Below are 17,907 nucleotides of genomic sequence, written 5' to 3' on the forward strand. Positions count from 1 at the left end.
ATTGAAATAAATTCATGTTAAATCTAATCTATAGATTTAACAAGCTTGGGCAGGGTGTGGGCCTGGGAGGGCTTCGACCCACCCACGGGAGAGCCAGGCCCAGCCAATTAGAATGACTTTTTACCCACAAATGGGCTTTGTTACGGACAGAAATACTCTCCAGCACCCCGTCCCCCCAGACGATCCCGCAGGCGAAGAAGCCGGATGTGGGAGTCCTGGGCTGGTGTGGTTACACGTGGTCTGCCGTTGTTCGGCCGGTTGGACGTACTACAAAATTATCTAAAATGCCGTTGGAGGTGGCTTATGGTAGAGAAATGAACATTACATTCTCTGGCAACTGCTATGGTGGACATTCCTGCAGTCAGCATGCCAATTGCGCGCTCCCTCAAAACTTGAGACATCTGTGGCATTGTGTTGTGACAAAACGGCAAATTTAAGTGGCCTTTTATTGTCCCCAGCACAAGGTGCACCTGTGTAATGATCATACCGTTTAATCAGCTTCTTGATATGCCAAACCTGTCCGGTGGATATCGGCAAAGGAGAAATGCTCACTAACAGGGATGTAAACAAATTTGTGCACAACATTTGAGAGAAATAAGCTTTGTGTGCGAATGGAACATTTCTGTGATCTGGGGTTACAAATTGGATGTTCAAATCCTGGATTGGAAAAAACACTGCCTGATATGTCAAGTCAAGCGATAAAGACAGATGCAGCTGGTAATGGTTGATTGGCCAGACAGTATGGAATAGCCACAAAGTAAATATTTAACAAGAGGGTGATTCTTGATAGAAAACAGAACTAGCAAGTCAGGCTGTATCAGCTATCTGAACACGATGTGGGAGGTTACAAATGAATACATTGTATCAAATATAGGCCAATGGATAGTTGGGGACGTTACAATGTATATCTACTGTCTGTTGGCAAAAGTTGCTTGTTTGCATCCTCCAAAATCAGGATGCTGATTAAACTAAATTGCGTTCCATAATCGAGGTTCAAGTACAACTATAGTCAATGGAATTACTCTGTCTTACTTTATGAATTTAGCCAAATTACTATGATTTAGCCCTGCTTCGGCTGGCGGCGATAGGTTGGGGGAGGGAGTTGGACGAGTGACAAAAGTGAAAAAGTTTATCACTTTCTTATACAGTGGTTGCCTTTCTGAGTTGCTGGCTGTCAGAAAGAAAACACTCGAAGATGGCGCGGCGCTGCTGCCGTGCCACGTCTCGGTTTACAGAGGAAATATATACACATTTCAGAGAGTCATTCATATCTAAGATTGTCATATTTGTGTGTTTAACTTTTCCTTTTACCACCGAAGCTGGCTTGTACACCGCTTCTGATCAGATAGTAATCTTAACCCCGGATAATGTTGACAGCGTTTTGGTCAATTCCACCGCCGCACTGGTGGTTGAGTTTTACGCCTCTTGGTGCGGGCATTGTATTGCATTTTCTCCCGAATGGAAACGTCTCGCAAGAGATATTAAAGGTTGGTATGCATTTTAACGTAATAAACATTTTCAATGTAAATTGAACGGGTTGTTAGTAAACAAATCATAATTGACTGGTCGTAGTATGAATAAGTGCATGGGTTAGAACAATACATATGTTCTTGACATGTGGATCCCTAATTTTGTCTTCATTTTGCAGAGTAGGCCTATGCATGTTTTCTTGTATGCCCATCGAACTTCAGTGCAAATTAAGGCAGTGTGTAGTAACCAGTTCAAAAATCTAATAATTGATTATGTAGACTTAAAATTAATTTAAGACTTTTAAAATAAAATAATGAATTGTTTTAATTTATTCTTGTATTCTACTTGAACATGTAAATAAGCTGTGTGATTCTGACTGGTGAATTGAGAACACCCCTTGTTGTTTCCCACAGTACAGGACAGACAGTTTCTCAGCCCCCCCTTCCCCCTTCCAGAAAGCAACCTCTACATGTGATTATTGGAGCATATGATGTGATTTAGGAGTTCACATTCTGTCCATGTCTCATTGCTACTCTTGTTCAAACACCATCCTTTGCAATCTCAAATGAGAATACTATCTGACAATTCAGGCCTCAGTCTATAAGCAGGATCCAGTTAACTATAACAGGAAAAGAATTCCATACAATTAGTTTGAAATTGACATAGTTTCCTATTGGCAACAGGCCCGAACACAGAAAGGTTTTAAGGCCTCAGATCTAGAGAGAGCATGACCCACCAGCCTCTGGCCTGCTTTCAAGCTGACCATACAGAATACTTGTAAATGCTTAGGAGCGGTAATAATAAGAGGAATATTTGCTACAAAGATCAAAAGCTGTTTTGACTTCTGAATTCCTGCATATAACCCTTACTGTGTAGAGTAATGCACTTTTGGTGCATTGACTTTGACACTAATTATCTCTCTCCCCAGAGTGGAAACCTGCTGTGGATTTAGCTGCCATAGACTGTGCTAATGAAGATAATGGGCCGATTTGTTCCCGTTTTGGTGTCAAGGGGTACCCAACACTGAAGGTACTTCAACTGTAATATTCCACAAGCCTTGTGGATTTTCAGTCTTACCTCACCGGAACATGTATCCAATGTTTAAAAATGACCCGTATCTCACAATGATCGTGAGTCATTATCAGCTATTTTTACTCTGTAACTTTTCCATATATAAACTCGTAACCTCTAACAGTGTTACATTTCAGTCGTGTTACATTTCAGTCAGCAATGCACACACTTTAGATTAGTCAGTAATAAATCTGTTATTTTTCTCCCTTTCTGTCATCCGGTGGAAGTCAAATGAAAGAGATCATTTGTCTGAATGAATGAGAGAGCTGGAACATCTGCAGTTGATTTAAAGTATGAAGGGGTTGTGGGGGAAGGGGTGTCCCCAGTTCCTCCCAGTGGTCAACATGCGGCCACCTGTCATCTGATCCTCTCTTTCTCTCCCTCTGACAGTTCTTCCATGCTTACTCCAAACCTGACTCCAAGGGACAAGGTTTCAGAGGTAATGCAAATGGTCTGATAATTCCTAGGGTAGATGGTGATGATATGAATGGTTAGTATGAGAAGTTAAAACAAACAGCATGTGATCCATATCCTCTTATTAATCCTGTGTACCTGAATCCTCCCAGAGGGTCCTCGTGATGTGAGGGGCTTACGCCATAAGATCATCGAGAAGATGGAGACCCATGAGGAGCCTTGGCCCCCTGCCTGCCCCCCTCTGGAGACCGCTAGGTGAGGCAGCCTCTTCTGATCATGTCAAACACCCCGGAGCTCACACATACAGACAGTACTGGTCTCCAGCAGCTCAATCGCGAGATCCAAGTAGCTAGCAGACCACCTATGAGTAGCTCGCCAAACAATTCTAAAAGTAGATGCACATGTTCCACTGCACGCTGTGATAAATATATCTCACAAGTATCAGACACAGTAAACTCCCAGCTACTACTTAATCCACGCAACATTGGCATTATATGATACCCCTGGTTAGACACTATTGGCTTGAAAAGCCAAATCTAACACAATAACTGCCAATGCATTTCCAGCAATATTGCCCCCTTTGTGCTGTATGGTGTGGGCGTTTGTCTATCACTTTGTGTGTAGCCAGTAGTCATTGCTTGACTTAGGTGCCGATTGAAATAGGGTGCCGGTACTCATTTTGGGTGCCGGTACTGTTTATATTCAGGTGCTGGAGCTCCACAATACTTCTTAGCTAATATTCTATAAGAGGAACAGGAGCTCCAGCAGTAGAACATTTGAGGTGCTGGTACTCTGCTCCCAGGAGCTCCTGCCCAAGTCAAGTACTTATGTGAGTTCAAGTAATGGTTTGGAGCAGATCTGTGCCATAAATCCTAAAAGGTTAGCGTTTGAAACAATGGCCAGGTAAACAAAACCAAAGCATAGATACCTTGTCCATAGACTGCTTACAGGGTAAGGAAACCAACATGTTATTTTGTAATTTGGGAGAACTATCCCTTTAAGGCCCTATCCCATCTGTCATTTGTGTTGTGTCAATGCCCAGATTGTGCTGCTCTTCACTTTATAGTCTTAATAGAAATGTACTTGATGTTTCAAACGTCAGCTTTTATGGAAATGTAGTCACTCTGTAGAATGTATTATTCTCTTCTCTCCACAGCAAAGCAGAGATTGACAACTTCTTTGAGACTAACGGTGTGGAACACCTGGCCTTGATCTTTGAGACCTCTAACTCATATGTGGGCAGAGAGGTAAGAATTTATTATCATCAGTCAAGCTACTAGCTCCTCAGAGGGAAATGGAGGAGAAAAAATCCTGGGCGTGATCAAATAGAAAGTGTTTTTAATGGACATGTTTACTATGTATAAAGCTACACAGTGGAGGAGTCATAATACCCATAAAGCCTAGCGGTCAAACAGGGAAATGGTTCAATCATTTTTCCACCATTCATTTTTCCCATTGGGGATTTTAGAAACACTTAAAATAAGGGTTGTGTTTGGTAACACTTTACTTGACAGCCAGTGTCATGGTCATAATCATGTCATAATGTCATAACAGCTGACATAACTTGTTATAATATGATCATAACACTGTCATGACATATATTTAGACCTGTTGTGACATATGTTACCTTATTTTATGGTTGGTTATGACACCTACGTAATGGTCAAATCCCACAAAACCTACTACACAAGGCAAAACATTTCATTACACCATAGCATGCGTGTCAACAGTATGTTTGTTATATTCTTTTTTTATTGACCATGTTATCATTGTAACATGAAATAGTTAATCCAGAGATTTTTACCTTTGCCTCGATTCGGCAGTCCCGTCCATCATCATGGCATTTCTTGTTCCTTATAATAGCCACATTAGCAGCTAATTAGCATTTCACTTTTGTGGGGTAAATACAGGCAAATATATTGATAAAAGTCACCTTGTCCTAGAGAGATTTACATGGTTATCAAAACGTCACTCCATGGTAAGCATACACGAAGCACATCCCTTATTTTAAGTGCTTCTAAAATCCCCAATGGGATAAATGAATAGTGGAAAAACAATTGGAACCATTTGCCTGTTTGACCGCTAGGTTTTATGTGTGTTATGACTCATACTGTGGGGCTCTATAGTACCATGCAGACAATATGTTGACTGTGGGACTGTATCAACAAGAGTGTGTCACTATGTCAACAGTGTACTTGCATGTTTAGTACAACCAGTTGAAAACAACATACAGACAGTGGATCATTACTGTGTTGGTTTGTTCTTCCTCAACAGGTGACTCTGGACCTACTGCAGTATGAGAACATAGCCGTGCGGAGGGTCCTGAGGACTGAGGAAGCCCTGGTGGCTAAACTGGGTGTGACTGACTTCCCATCCTGTTACCTGTACTATCCTAGTGGGAACTTCACCAGGCTCCATGTGTGAGTGGCTGTTTGAATACCATCACAATATATGACACAACTGCTGATCACTTTAGCCATCTTCAGTCTGGGTCCTAATGTACCAAGTCGTCAAGTGTTTTTCTTCTTCTTCAGTTTTCACGGTTCAATACGCAACAATCTTGTTTTGAAAGGCTTTATCTCAGTTGTTATCCACAGCGATGATAGGATGCCTTTTAACATCTGGCCTCTTAATGGCATCATGAAATTAAAATAAGTCATTATTCAATATCATAGTACTTTGTATGATGATTGCTCACCCCGTGAATTAATCTGCGTTTTCTTTCGCTTTGTTTTGCTTATTTCAATAACTTGGCACGCAAGAGGAGTCTTTTTAGTTGACAAATGCAAAAAGGAAATTATTTATTGCTAATTTATTTATTCCCCCCTCCTCTTCCCGAGCATACAGAGGGGTTTTTAATTTCTTGCATGAAAACAATGGCGCTCCTTTCCTGCGGTTCACCTACCAAGCCACCCCAGCCTCGCCTCGCGCTGCGACAGATGGTCGCCCATCACAGCTGAATGCGCGATTGATCCAGGAGGGGTGGGGAAATGCAGTTGCACATCCGTCATGAGTGTGCCTCTCCCAGGTGAACGCAGCCCCTCCTCTCTTCAATGCGTGCCTCTGTGCTCTGGGGAACCCACTCTGTGCTCTGGGGTGGGCTGGACGAGCTCAGGCCTGGAGCAGCATCCTCCTCCTGCTCTCATGTGCTCGGGGGGGGGGGTGGGTTGGCTGGCTGGCTGGCTGATGGGGACAGTGGGAGGGGTAGCAGAGTTTTTGTTCTATTGCCAGGGTTAGTGGAGAGGGAAATAATCAGCTATGGTATCTCAGCACCATCTGTTCAGCAGAGGAGAGAGGAGGCCATAAGGGCTTAGTGAGGGGACCAGGGGCCCACCTGTGGCTCCAGTTCCACACTCTACTGTGGTCTGATGAGGGCAGGCCCTGGCAGAGGCAACCACTTGTATCCTATTCCTAGACAGAGAAGCTAAAAAAGCTTTTTCTTCCACTAGAATATACTGTGAGGTTTGTGTTCTAGTGGGAAGGATTTTTCACCTGTTTCCATGGTTAAAATCATCCTGTTGCTGGATGCCAGTTCAATGGAAATGCATCAGTCCTACCTGTGAAACTGTCTGCTTGGCTGTCTTCCAGACAAAATGAGGCCCGGACCTTCTACACCTACGCCCTGCAGAGGCTTCCTGGGGTACTGCGGGCCGGAAATTCACCACCAGTGACCTCTGACCTCTTCAAAAACACAACAGAGGACCAATGGAGACCATTCAACAGGTAAACCACTTTAACTCGACAAAGCAGTAAAAAAGTTACTATTTGGGGGGGGGGGGGGTATAAGCCTTACCAATGTAACCCCAGTGATTCCATGACAACAATGTTAAATTCTGTGTGTCAGGTCTCGTGTGTATATGGCAGACCTGGAGTCTACTCTGCATTACTCTCTGCGCTTGGAGCTGGCAGCTCACCCTGTCATCAAAGGAGAGGCTCTGAGCGCTCTACAGCGTTACATCTCAGTACTGGCCAAGGTGATTGGGCAGGTCTACTCACCCCCTGAGACAAACCCTACCCATACTGAACACTAACCTCACATACATTCATCTTCTGTTCATATCGAACACCCTGAGGAAAGGGCTTTGTAGTGAGGGTGACACGCCACTAGAGGGAGAGTGAGACAGTGCTTTGGAGTTGTCGGATATCAGTTGGGAAACGCACATTTCTGCATGAATTAGCTGTACAGTTTGTTCTAAAATGTAACTTCGCTTTGAAAAATATAGCTGAAAAGATGGTCCCTATAATGCATCATAATAATTAACAATTGCTCTCTTAGTACTTAGATGTATACAATATTCATAATGGTACAACTATGTAATAACTACAATGTTACATATTTATTACAGAAGAGGACATTCACAATTATTTTTTTGCACAGTATCACAGTAGGAATGACACCCTCAATGTCAATCCCAAAATTGGAGGCCATTGACTTGACAGGACACAAAAGGCTGTCTTGGGTATAATTTAAGTACTTAATTTGCTTCCCTGGTGAATAGAGCGTGCCAATACCCCCTACTGATTTTTTTGTACGCAGACATACCATGATTAGGATTTCTTTGGACTGGGTCCCCTCTTCTCCTCTCCTCCCTTCCCAGCACTTAGCCTACCCAGAAGTGTGCCAGGGATCCTTTTGCCCAGGATGATGGTATGTCACAACAAACTAAGATCCTTAACTTCCAGAGTGACTGTAATTGGATCATCCTGAGAATGAGTTACGGTGTACAGAACCTACAGCTGGTGTCACACCGATGACACACCTTGACACACTCCGTTGTCAATAGAATCTGTGGTGTGCTGTGCAGTGCTGCACCCACATCACAGTGCATCTCCGTCCCAGACAGGATGTAAACAAGTTATATTTTCCTGCGTCATAATATTACTAGATTTACTGTCTTATCAACCAGAATCCGGATTTATGAATCCTTATATGTATATGAGGATTAAAAAAAGCGGATCTGGGACGCATGAGAGCATTACAAAGAGGTTCTAGGATTACCGTTTCTATCCTTTCTTGAAAGAAGCCTCCAGCAGCGATGGAGGGAGGGCCAGGGAATTAGGGGAACTTGAGCCCAAATCTTGCTGTCCTCCATCCCAAATCCAGCTGTCCTCCATCGCTCTCCCGTGGCGCGTGCCTCAGTGTGCCCATGCTAAGGTTAGCAGAGGTGCATGGTGGTGGAATGTGGCTGTGGCAGCTGCTTGACATCAGTGATACTGTATAGGTAGCCCACCAACTCCACAGTAGAACAAAGGTCTTTGTTTGTCAGGCTTTGGCTGGGCTGTGGGTATGACAGATAGGTCCACTCGGCTGATGCCACAGTGGGAGCAGTTAGGCAGATTTTACTCAGTGGCATGTATATTGGTCCCAGAGGTCGAATGGGGCAGGATTAAAAGGGCTTCCCCGGGCCAGGCCGACAGATGCATTCTCTTTTAAACGTCTCTCAGAGGAGACTGCGGTTTCTCAAGTGCTGATACTAATCGGATTTAAGATGACATATTGCCGTGGTGAAGTGAATTGTCATGGTCCTCCGAGAGACGGGGGAGGGGGTGTGTAAGGTGGGGGCTCTGATAGTGGTTGGAGGTACACTACCAGAGAAGGGGTCACTTAGAGAGATCCTTCATAATGGTGATACTGTATACTGTAGCATTGGTTCATCTCACTTGATATGTTCATGAAACGTCTGGCCATCAGTGACCTCTGCCAATACTTCAGACAATGTACTACTGATTTCCAAGCCAAATATGTTGGCCTTTGCTTATGATTGTGAAAATAGACACACAGGTGGAAAGCAAAACATGCTAAACGTTTGGCTCTGGTGAGCAAAGCACATTAGTATCTCCATCCCCAATTTCCTCCCTCTTAGATTCAAATGTGTGTTAATGAGCTTTTCACCCTAGTTAATGCCCAGTAGCCCAGACCTGGGCGTCTGGGCCGGATGGTCGCTAAACCAATTGTCCTCCTCCTCAGTAGCAGCAGCAGCCGGGGGACCTCCTTTTGAATCTTGTTAAAACCCCACCTGTAGTACGTGATTGGGTATCTGTGTCTGTGAATACCCAAACACCATATTTTTGGCTGAATGTCTAAGATTAAGGGGAGCAAATCAAAGCCTGTGTGGGGCGCAGGGGTTAAGTACATCTCCAGGAGCCTTTTTAAGTGGGCCTGGTGTAATGGAGATCCAGTTAGAGTGATGAATAGAATCCTGCGCCAGGCACCCAAACGCTGCTGAACAGATGGCCAGGGCAAATTGAAAAGACTCTGCAGCACAAATCAAAAAAGGTGCACTTCTGGGAAGCTGGCGCCCCGGCCGGGCTGAGCCGTGCCCCTGCCTCTGTGTCTCACTGATGGGTTTGTGCCCCTGTGCCGCCCAAGGAAGCAAAAGGTCAGCACTGGCCCACTTTCAGGTCCACCATATTCACACTGCTAGATGTTACTACACTGACTGTTTCTTTCCTCGTGTGCTTTATGCGACTGTGGGCGTGTGTGTGCATGCGATTTCATTGTTATATACTGTCTCCTCATAAGTAGTCACTTTTTCATGACTCAATGCCAGAAAATGCTAATGGTCCTTCGTGATTGAGACATCTTACCTCTGTTTTGAATGGGATGAGGTTGCCATGACCACCTGCTGTTTATTTGGTCGTCTCTCAGCCGTTAGGGTGAAATCCAGGCCGACCTGTAGGATCTAGTCTTCATAGTATAACAGTGTGTCCTCCAGGGTGGCCGTTTTTAGGAGTTCTTTAAGGATAGGAAGTGACTTTACACCTCCATTCAGCTGACACTCTTCTGTCACCACCATCTGAAACACAAGCCACTGGGATTTCCTCCCTGCCTTCCATAGTGGCCCACTGTTGGTTGCAGTGTCATTTCTACACACGCCATGTTGTCTTGACAACTACAGAGGTTAGAGAATGGAAACAAACAGTACGAGAGACAATCCTGAAAAATCCAACAGTGACTTTATTACACGTTAAGAACTGCAAAAGCAGTTTTAGGGTAAACTTCGACCCTCCGACAGATGGCATAACAGATGGATTTGGAACTCCTAGTGATTATAACCTATTACCACACGGTCAATATGCTGTTGAAGAGTATATTGTATTAAATGTGAGGAGAGTTAATGATGATATTTAACTGTAATGTTGTCTTGGGCAGTACTTCCCTGGTCGACCTGTGGTGAGGAACCTGCTGAAGTCAGTGGACACGTGGCTGAAGGGTCAGAATGACACAGAGCTCTCTTACAGCTCTCTGAGGGATGCCCTGGACAACATAGCAGAGGTGAGGGGTCAACCCAAAGCCACCAGCCAATCAGACAAGCCTGAGGCAGAACCACCCACCATATTGTCGATGAGCCAGAGTTTTTATAATAATGACTGAAATATTACAGGCATACTGCACACAGGGAAGTAGGTTTATGTAATGCTGTATATTCAGATATGTCTCGATATGAATCTTTGCTCACAGTCTTGTGCAGGCATGTGTATAACTGGAAAATGTATGTGAAGTTGTCTTTGGATGAAAGCTTGCATGCCTATAGGTTCACAAATTGGACCAGTCACTTAGTGGCATCATTAGCTCTTAGCAGCCAAATCAATGAATCAATGAGGAGGTATGAACCAGCTCCTCTAAGGAAATGGACTGATGTCTAACAGTATATACACACGGAATCTTTACTATTGACTTCAGAGTAATTCTGTCAATCATAGACTCAGCAATCCTGGCCAGTGGCAGGGAGGGAACGACTATATGTCAGGAGAAATATGCTGTTGGATCAAACCACGTTTAACCAGTGTTTCCTCCTTCTGACCTGAATAGTCTCTCCATTGAGGCGATCCATTACCTGGAATTGACATGATATGGAATGGGAATAGTATGGCACAGAATGCTCTACCACTTAACATGAAATGTTGCAGTAAAGTAGATTGCAGATGAATTCTCCTCCATGTACATGCTTATCTTGTTGTTTACATGAATGTAACCAACCTCTAAGAATCCTCAGATAAATCTGTTTTCCATGTAACCTGCTCTGTGAGAAGAGTGATCAATGTGGCCATATCTTGAGCTGTGTTTAAGTGTCAATACATGTATGTGTTTGATCAGGTCCCCGATGCTGCTCTGCCTGAGGGGGTGAGGTGGGTGGGCTGCCAGGGCTCCATGCCCCACTTCAGAAGGTATCCCTGTGGCATGTGGACCCTTTTCCATGTCCTCACTGTACAGGCCGACGAAGCTGCTGGCAAAGGTTTTTTTTTTAATCACTAAGCAACGACTGTTTATGTCTTTATCATAACACTATCACTAAACTGTTAATTCAGTATGAATGTTCCTGGGACAATGGTAATAAGTGAGACAGTGTTGCTAGATTCTAAAACAAACCCTCCTGCCTTGTTAGCCCGTTGCTGTGGCCTGTAGAGCCCATCGTCTGGTAGGAAATTGGCCAGAAGTCAGCAGCCATCCAGTCTTGGAGGAGTGAGTGTGCCCAGGCGATGAACCATGACACAAGTGTTTCCAGTCTGTTAGAACTCCTATGGCTCTCTGGGGACAAATCCTCGTAGTGCATTGAGCCAGTCAGAAGCGTGTGCAGCATTAACACAGGGGCTGCTGCTTTCAATGCAGGGATATGGTGCAGCTAGGGGATGGCAGCAGGGGGGGCAACTGGGGACAAGTGCTTTGTAAACAAATTTGCCTGGAATGTTTAATGGAATGTTTTGCATTCACCTGCACACACTTGCACAAGCACAACATTTAGACTCACACAAGTACGTTCCGTGTTAAATTCCATTAGTAGCCTATACAAAGCACTGTTCTTTTTTTGGTTTTGTTATTCGTTTTGTTTTCTTGACACACCACCAGCTGAAACAGTCCCTAATTGTGGATGGGTAAAAAGGGATTTCTTTAGATTAGTGGTTAGAAAAAGAGGCAGCTGACCAGCACTCCTCTCCTGGAGGGGTTAATCCCAGGGCTTATGGGTTGGGGAGGAGGGTTCACATAACCTGCAGATGGGCCACCAGGGGACCAGGGGTGTCCATCTGGCCCCCCGCGGATGGACCTCTGGATTAGAGCGCCACCCCTCCACCACGGCTCATCTTTGAGCAAAATAAGATTTTACTTTAGCAGGGCATGAAACACAACATAACCTGCATCAACAATATCTGCACTGGTACGGTGCTGTTACTGACAGTGACATCTGCAGACTTGGTTGTTCTCACAGCTTGTTGACTAAATACTGTTATTCATGGTACGTACACATCACAGCACCGTAAGAATGAAAAGGAAACTGTTTGTATGGCCGTATTTCCCTGTTATTAACCACCCATGGTTTAATACTGGAAAAGCTCTCACTCCATTGTAAAAATTTGTTTTACCTTTAAGCCTACACCTTTAATAACAACGGGCAACAAATGTAAGGGACCGTTGCACCATAGCCCATACTAAATGTAGATTAAAAAAACAATATATACTATATATATATATATATAGTATATATATGTTTATATATATATATGTTCATATATATATATGTTCATATATATATATGTTTGCTGCGATTTTATAATGTACAATATTAGACTACTTTTCAATAGTACACATCACGCTGAAGTGCATAACATGTATGGTTCATCTTGTTGATGATTTCATCCTCTTGTGCGTTCTTCCCCCCAGACCCCCAGGAGGTGCTACAGGCAATGAGGTCCTACGTCCACAGTTTTTTTGGCTGTCGGGCATGTGCCACCCACTTTGAGAACATGGCCAAGGATAGCATGTCCCATGTGGGGACGCTGTCCACCGCCATGCTGTGGCTCTGGTCCCGCCATAATCACGTCAACAACAGACTGGCAGGTAAGGACACATGACAAATGTTACTGTTACTTCCATAGAGGATGATTGATCAGCTGTCTATAAGACTGAACCTCCAACACATACTTCATAATATGCTAATTATATCAGTATAGAATATGCATATAATATCATATTAAAATATGAAATATCTAGAAGAAAAATAGAAATGTCTCCCTTAGTGGTCACCATTGTCCATACAGGAGATAAATGTGGCCCTCACAGGCCACTACTTCTCCCTCTCCCACTTTCCCCCCTAGAGGATCTCTTTCAGCCTCTCACTCCTTTACACAGGTCTCATAAGAACCACACCTTACTTTTTTGGTGGATTCCTGCCCCAAGTGTCCCGACCCTGTTCCTCACCCCTAAATCCCTCTAATACACTCGGAGATCCTCTGGGCAGACACCAGCTGTCCCCCCTCGCTTCTCTCCCCTGTCTCTTCCTCCACTGAAATTAGCCCATCTTCCAGGAGACTGAGATTCCCTGCCCCAGCCTGTCTACAGCTCATTACAGGTCAGCAGTAAATACTCAATCTGTGCGCTTAACAGTAGTGCTAAAGACTACAAAACGGCAAAGACTACAGTCTTGTTTATTCAATTTTGGCAATTATTTGTTTCTATCCTTTGGCAATGTTTTAATGTCAAATGTTTTATCCATTCATATTTTGTGAAGATGGTCAAGCCCATCTGTGGTACTTAACGTTTTGACGTCTGTGTAATTTTAATTAGGGCTATATGGCTGCTGCGTTGGCCTCCCTCTGTTAGAGCCATCATTTGATTTTATTAGGCACAAGCCTGTCATTACCACCTCACTTTGTTTAGTCACTTTGTTGTCTTTTCTCTATGGTGGTGGGGGTGGCTCCCCCATCCTCAATCTCCTGGACAGCCCGTGTCCTGAATAACAGGGTGCGTCCCCTTCTGGGCCTGTCCCTGGTCCCCAGACACTCCTCCCTATTAGGACTGACTGTCTGTCCCTCCCCAGAGAGTCATATCCTCCGCTTGACAACTGATATGGCAACAATCTCCCAGAACGGGGACCACCAGCCCAGAGGCCCCGCCTCAATTCCCAAGATGCTTGTGACAGCTGGTGGCACACGCCATGTCACCGGCATCACGCCTCCCTCTGTTTTGTAATCCCTCACCAGGGTTGTTCAAGTTGTGGGATTTTGGGGGCAAGTACCTCAGGGGGTGGGGTGGGCTGAGCTGTGGGGGGGGGGGGGGGGAAGGCAGGAGTGTTGGTAGCAATGCGTAGCAGTACTTCTGTCGGCCCACCCCCCTCACTGACCCCTCACGCCTCTGCTTCGCATCCCAGTCTTCCCCAGGGGGGAACATCCTCTCCTCCTCCTCCCTAAAGTGGGGCTCTTTAGCAGCTCCCCCCATCGTCCTTTCAGAGGCAGCCATGCATGAAGTAGGCCCAATTTGTAAAGCAGCAACACAATTAATTTAGCTGGCTCAAAAGGTCCCCAAGCCAAGCCCGGCGCAACAGCAGACCTGTCCTGTTGTCAACAGGGTGAGATAGAGACTCATGTCTAAAGATGGCAGAGCCACGGGCCTGCCAGGGCTCATTGATGCTGTATGGAGGATCTCACAGTAGTGCTGCTCGAGACTGGAGCAGCTCATACTGTACAATAGGGCCGCAGGTAGCCTAGCGGTTAAGAACGTTTGGCCGCTAACCAAAAGATTGCTGGTTCGAATCCCGCAGCTGACTAGGTAAAAATCAAAGTCCTCTTAGTTACTCTGGATAAGAGCATGTGCTGAATGCTTGAAATGTACTGTGTGCTTCAGAGCATCACTATGCTGATCTACCAGTCCATATACACTGCCACTGCTCCTTCATGTCCTGTAGTGTAGATCTCCACATTCACAATTAGTGGCGAAGAAGCTAGTTTAAACAGTATTTATTTATACTCTGAGTATTTATGCAGCGCTATGAGTGACATTTCCTGACAAGCCTTTGTTACAGTATCAGTATCGGTACTATTGCTAAAGTCACCTCTGAAAATGAAAGGCAAGGTGATGAGTAGACACATCAGAGGCATGTCATCACAAGGGGCGGGATATGAAAGCTGTCACGCTGGTAGAATGTATACAAAAGGGCCCAATCCCAGCAGGACATGGTAAAATTTATGTATCTTTTATGTAAAGTGGTGTATGCAGATTACATGCATATGACTGAGATGAATCTGGGGGAGAGACGGTAGATGTAAATTGACAGAGCTGCTGCAGCTTTGACTTTCCTCCCGCATGGGCGTCGCCAAGCAATTTATTAGCAGATGCCTCCATTTGGGGGGCTAAAGAAAACATGTAAAGCAAAACAATTGTAATTCGTTAAAAGGAGAGATCCCCTCTGGAGGTGCCAGCTTTCATATTCAATTTAGCGATTGGGCCATCTTCAAAGGGGTGTGGAGGTAAGGGATTGGGGTTCTGGGAGAGGTTTGGGTGGAGGGGGAGCTGTCCGCATGGACCACATCTATTATCTGGCCTCTGGGACATCCCAGAAGCCCATTGATCATTGTTAGACCCTGTCACACTGTCACATACTCACACACCTAGACATCACACACACACACACACTGCACTTACTGCTTATTATGAGCCATGCGGGTAAAATGGATCTAATGTATTCAAGCAGCAACATAGATTCTACATACAAAAATATGTATTGGTATAAGTTTGGTTTTATTGTGGGTGATCCAGTATGTCATCATTATGTCCTTATATGGAACCAATCTGTTTTACCTAATACATTTAAATTTTCACCGAAACAGTTTGCCCTCTCAACATGACTGGGTTATCTGTAATATTATCTCAGATGAGTAATCACACACACCCATCTTAACTGTCATATTCCTTCTGACCAGGTGCTCTGAGTGAGGATCCCCACTTCCCTAAGATCCAGTGGCCATCCCCAGAGCTGTGTCCCAGCTGCCATGGGGTTAAGAAGAGTGGAGAACACACCTGGAACCAGGAAGAGCTGCTCACCTTTCTCCGATCCCACTTCTCCTCTGAACACCTCCTCTCTGACTACCTGGAGAAGGAGGCCCAGCTCCTCAGCAGGCAGAAGGAGAGCCTGGTCGCCAGGCAGCAGGAGAAGGAGCAGGAGACCAAGAGAGGAGCAGAGAGGAGGGCCAGGGCTGCCTTGGCCGAACCACCTCCAGGCCAGGAAGAGGAGGAGGAAGATGAGGAAGAGGCTCAAGAAGAGCCAGCAGCAGAAGAGGAAGTTGATCAGAGGGCAAGAGGAGAGCAGCAGGGGGGTAAGACCTCTGAACCCCCCACCTGGGTAAAGCCCGAGGCAGACTTGTCCCGGCAGTCCCAGCGCAGGCCCAGCATTGTGGGGCTGAAGCTCAGGCCACCCCAGGAGGAGATTGTGGACCTGGACTCCTTCGTCAACCAGCACTACAAAGCCAAGGCCCTCCGCGCTGTAGCCGCAGGGTTCTCCCGCGTCAAACGCAGGACCCTGCAGAGGCAGGAGGAGCCGCAGCCTGGAGCCGGTCTGGAAAAGGGGCCAGGGCTGGGGCTGGGGGTGCAGCCCGTGGAGCCGGAGGACTTGTTGGGGCAGCGCAACACTCTGCAGAAAAGGATCCTGACGGGCCAGTACACTGGGTCAGAGGAGGAAGGGGCTCTGGAGATGTACCCCCACCCTAACAAGAGGCGCTGGATGTCCTTCCTGAGCGTGGGCTTCTCCAGACTGGACATCAGCCTGTGTGTGCTCCTCTACTTCCTGTCCTCCATGTGTCTGCTGGCCATGTACCTCTTCTTCAAGAACCGCCTGCGGCTGCGCCGGGCCAAGGTGGCTCTGCCCTGAGTCAACTCTGCCTTGCTGTGCTACTGTATATTTACCCATACATGTGACAGTGAAGCTGTGGTCAGTTCTTAAACCATCCAAGTGAAGGATCCGTAATGTTCCGCATTAATGGATGGCTTTGTGGTGCATGCTTCCGGGATAATAATTTATGCATTTTATTTGCGCCTTTTTTGACCACTTGTGAATGATTAATTAAAACTCGAGGAAATTAATATGATTGTGGTGATTTTTTTGTGAATACAACAAAATGGTTGTTGTTGATATTTATTGTAATTTTTAGGCTATGTTTAAAGCCATATTATAAATTAATTCACGTGAAAATGAATCACTATATAGTTTTATGGATAGTAATTCAATATAAAAGACAAAGCTCTTTCTCTTACTGTTACTTCCAGCTCTTCCAAAGAGTTCAATAAGCTGAGTACTCTAACAACTGTAGAGAACCATTTTATATTCTTAGAATGAAATCAATCTTCTATTCAAAAATGTGATTTTTACAATGAGAAATGTGCCTCGAATGACATTTTGGATTAACAGTGCCTGAAAGATGATTATCCATATTAATTTTAGCATTAAGCAAATGAATGTTTCCAAGTAAACAAAGATGCCATATGATAACAGATAGTCTGTGGTCAGAATTGTAGTGCTCAGTGTTCACACTATAGAATTAGCTCTAATTCTATGGTTCACACACATTCCGTTCCACAGTGGTCTATGTTGACTGTCTGATTGGCTAGGACATATTACATGTCCCAATTACCTTTCCACAATAGAGTTTAGACATTAATGAAATGTTTTGGAGCCGCACTAGTTAACAGGATACAAAATAAGGAGGATTGGGGTTTTGGCTGGTGCCCATTACATAAAACTTACTGGTCTCAATCAACTTGAGATACTGTGTTTTGCTTTGCTTATCTCAATCAATAAAATTATTTTTGCTCAAATTGTGCATTGTTGTCACGATTGGTCACTTGTTGACTTTGATAGTTCTCTTTGGGGCAAGGGACACTGTTACAGTGTATATTCTAACTGCTGTTATATAGATGAATGGAAACCACATGTACATTTATCATCAATATCCAAAGTACCTGAGATGTCAGATTATGCTTTCTCTGTCCCTCTACATTTTACCACTTGATGTTTTGCATCAGTTCGGATGAATAACATTCAGATGTTTTGTTTTTCGTAAGGTGGCAGGGTAAGAAGTGATGGTTGTGGGGGTGGCTGTAGGTTAGAGGAAAAAGCCTGTTGCCATCTGGTCTGTTGCTCTAGCTAAATCCTAACAATTTCATTGGGATTATAGCAAGTGAGTAAT

The 17,907-nt window shown here is 44.8% G+C and overlaps 1 protein-coding gene across 1 annotated transcript; it reads left to right on the forward strand.

Moving 5' to 3' along the window:
• The first annotated feature begins 918 nt into the window (after positions 1 to 918).
• qsox1 (quiescin Q6 sulfhydryl oxidase 1) lies at positions 919 to 17,541 on the forward strand. Its single transcript, XM_055922783.1, has 12 exons — positions 919 to 1,487; positions 2,399 to 2,499; positions 2,932 to 2,980; positions 3,108 to 3,210; positions 4,112 to 4,202; positions 5,230 to 5,375; positions 6,544 to 6,678; positions 6,800 to 6,929; positions 10,109 to 10,231; positions 11,054 to 11,192; positions 12,614 to 12,790; positions 15,649 to 17,541. The coding sequence occupies exons 1-12, from the start codon at positions 1,196 to 1,198 to the stop codon at positions 16,590 to 16,592; spliced, it is 2,430 nt and encodes an 809-aa protein (XP_055778758.1). The 5' UTR covers positions 919 to 1,195; the 3' UTR covers positions 16,593 to 17,541.
• Positions 17,542 to 17,907: the final 366 nt, after the last annotated feature.

Source organism: Salvelinus fontinalis, chromosome 5 (assembly GCF_029448725.1).
Source record: "Salvelinus fontinalis isolate EN_2023a chromosome 5, ASM2944872v1, whole genome shotgun sequence".
Taxonomy (NCBI): Eukaryota; Metazoa; Chordata; class Actinopteri; order Salmoniformes; family Salmonidae; genus Salvelinus; species Salvelinus fontinalis.

Excerpts from the sequence above, each read along its gene's own strand:
- qsox1 (XM_055922783.1), top strand. The coding sequence starts at position 1,196 with ATGGCGCGGCGCTGCTGCCGTGCCACGTCTCGGTTTACAGAGGAAATA. Across the intron at positions 5,376-6,543 it reads AACTTCACCAGGCTCCATGT|ACAAAATGAGGCCCGGACCT; the intron begins GTGAGTGGCTGT and ends GCTGTCTTCCAG. Across the intron at positions 10,232-11,053 it reads CCCTGGACAACATAGCAGAG|GTCCCCGATGCTGCTCTGCC; the intron begins GTGAGGGGTCAA and ends GTGTTTGATCAG.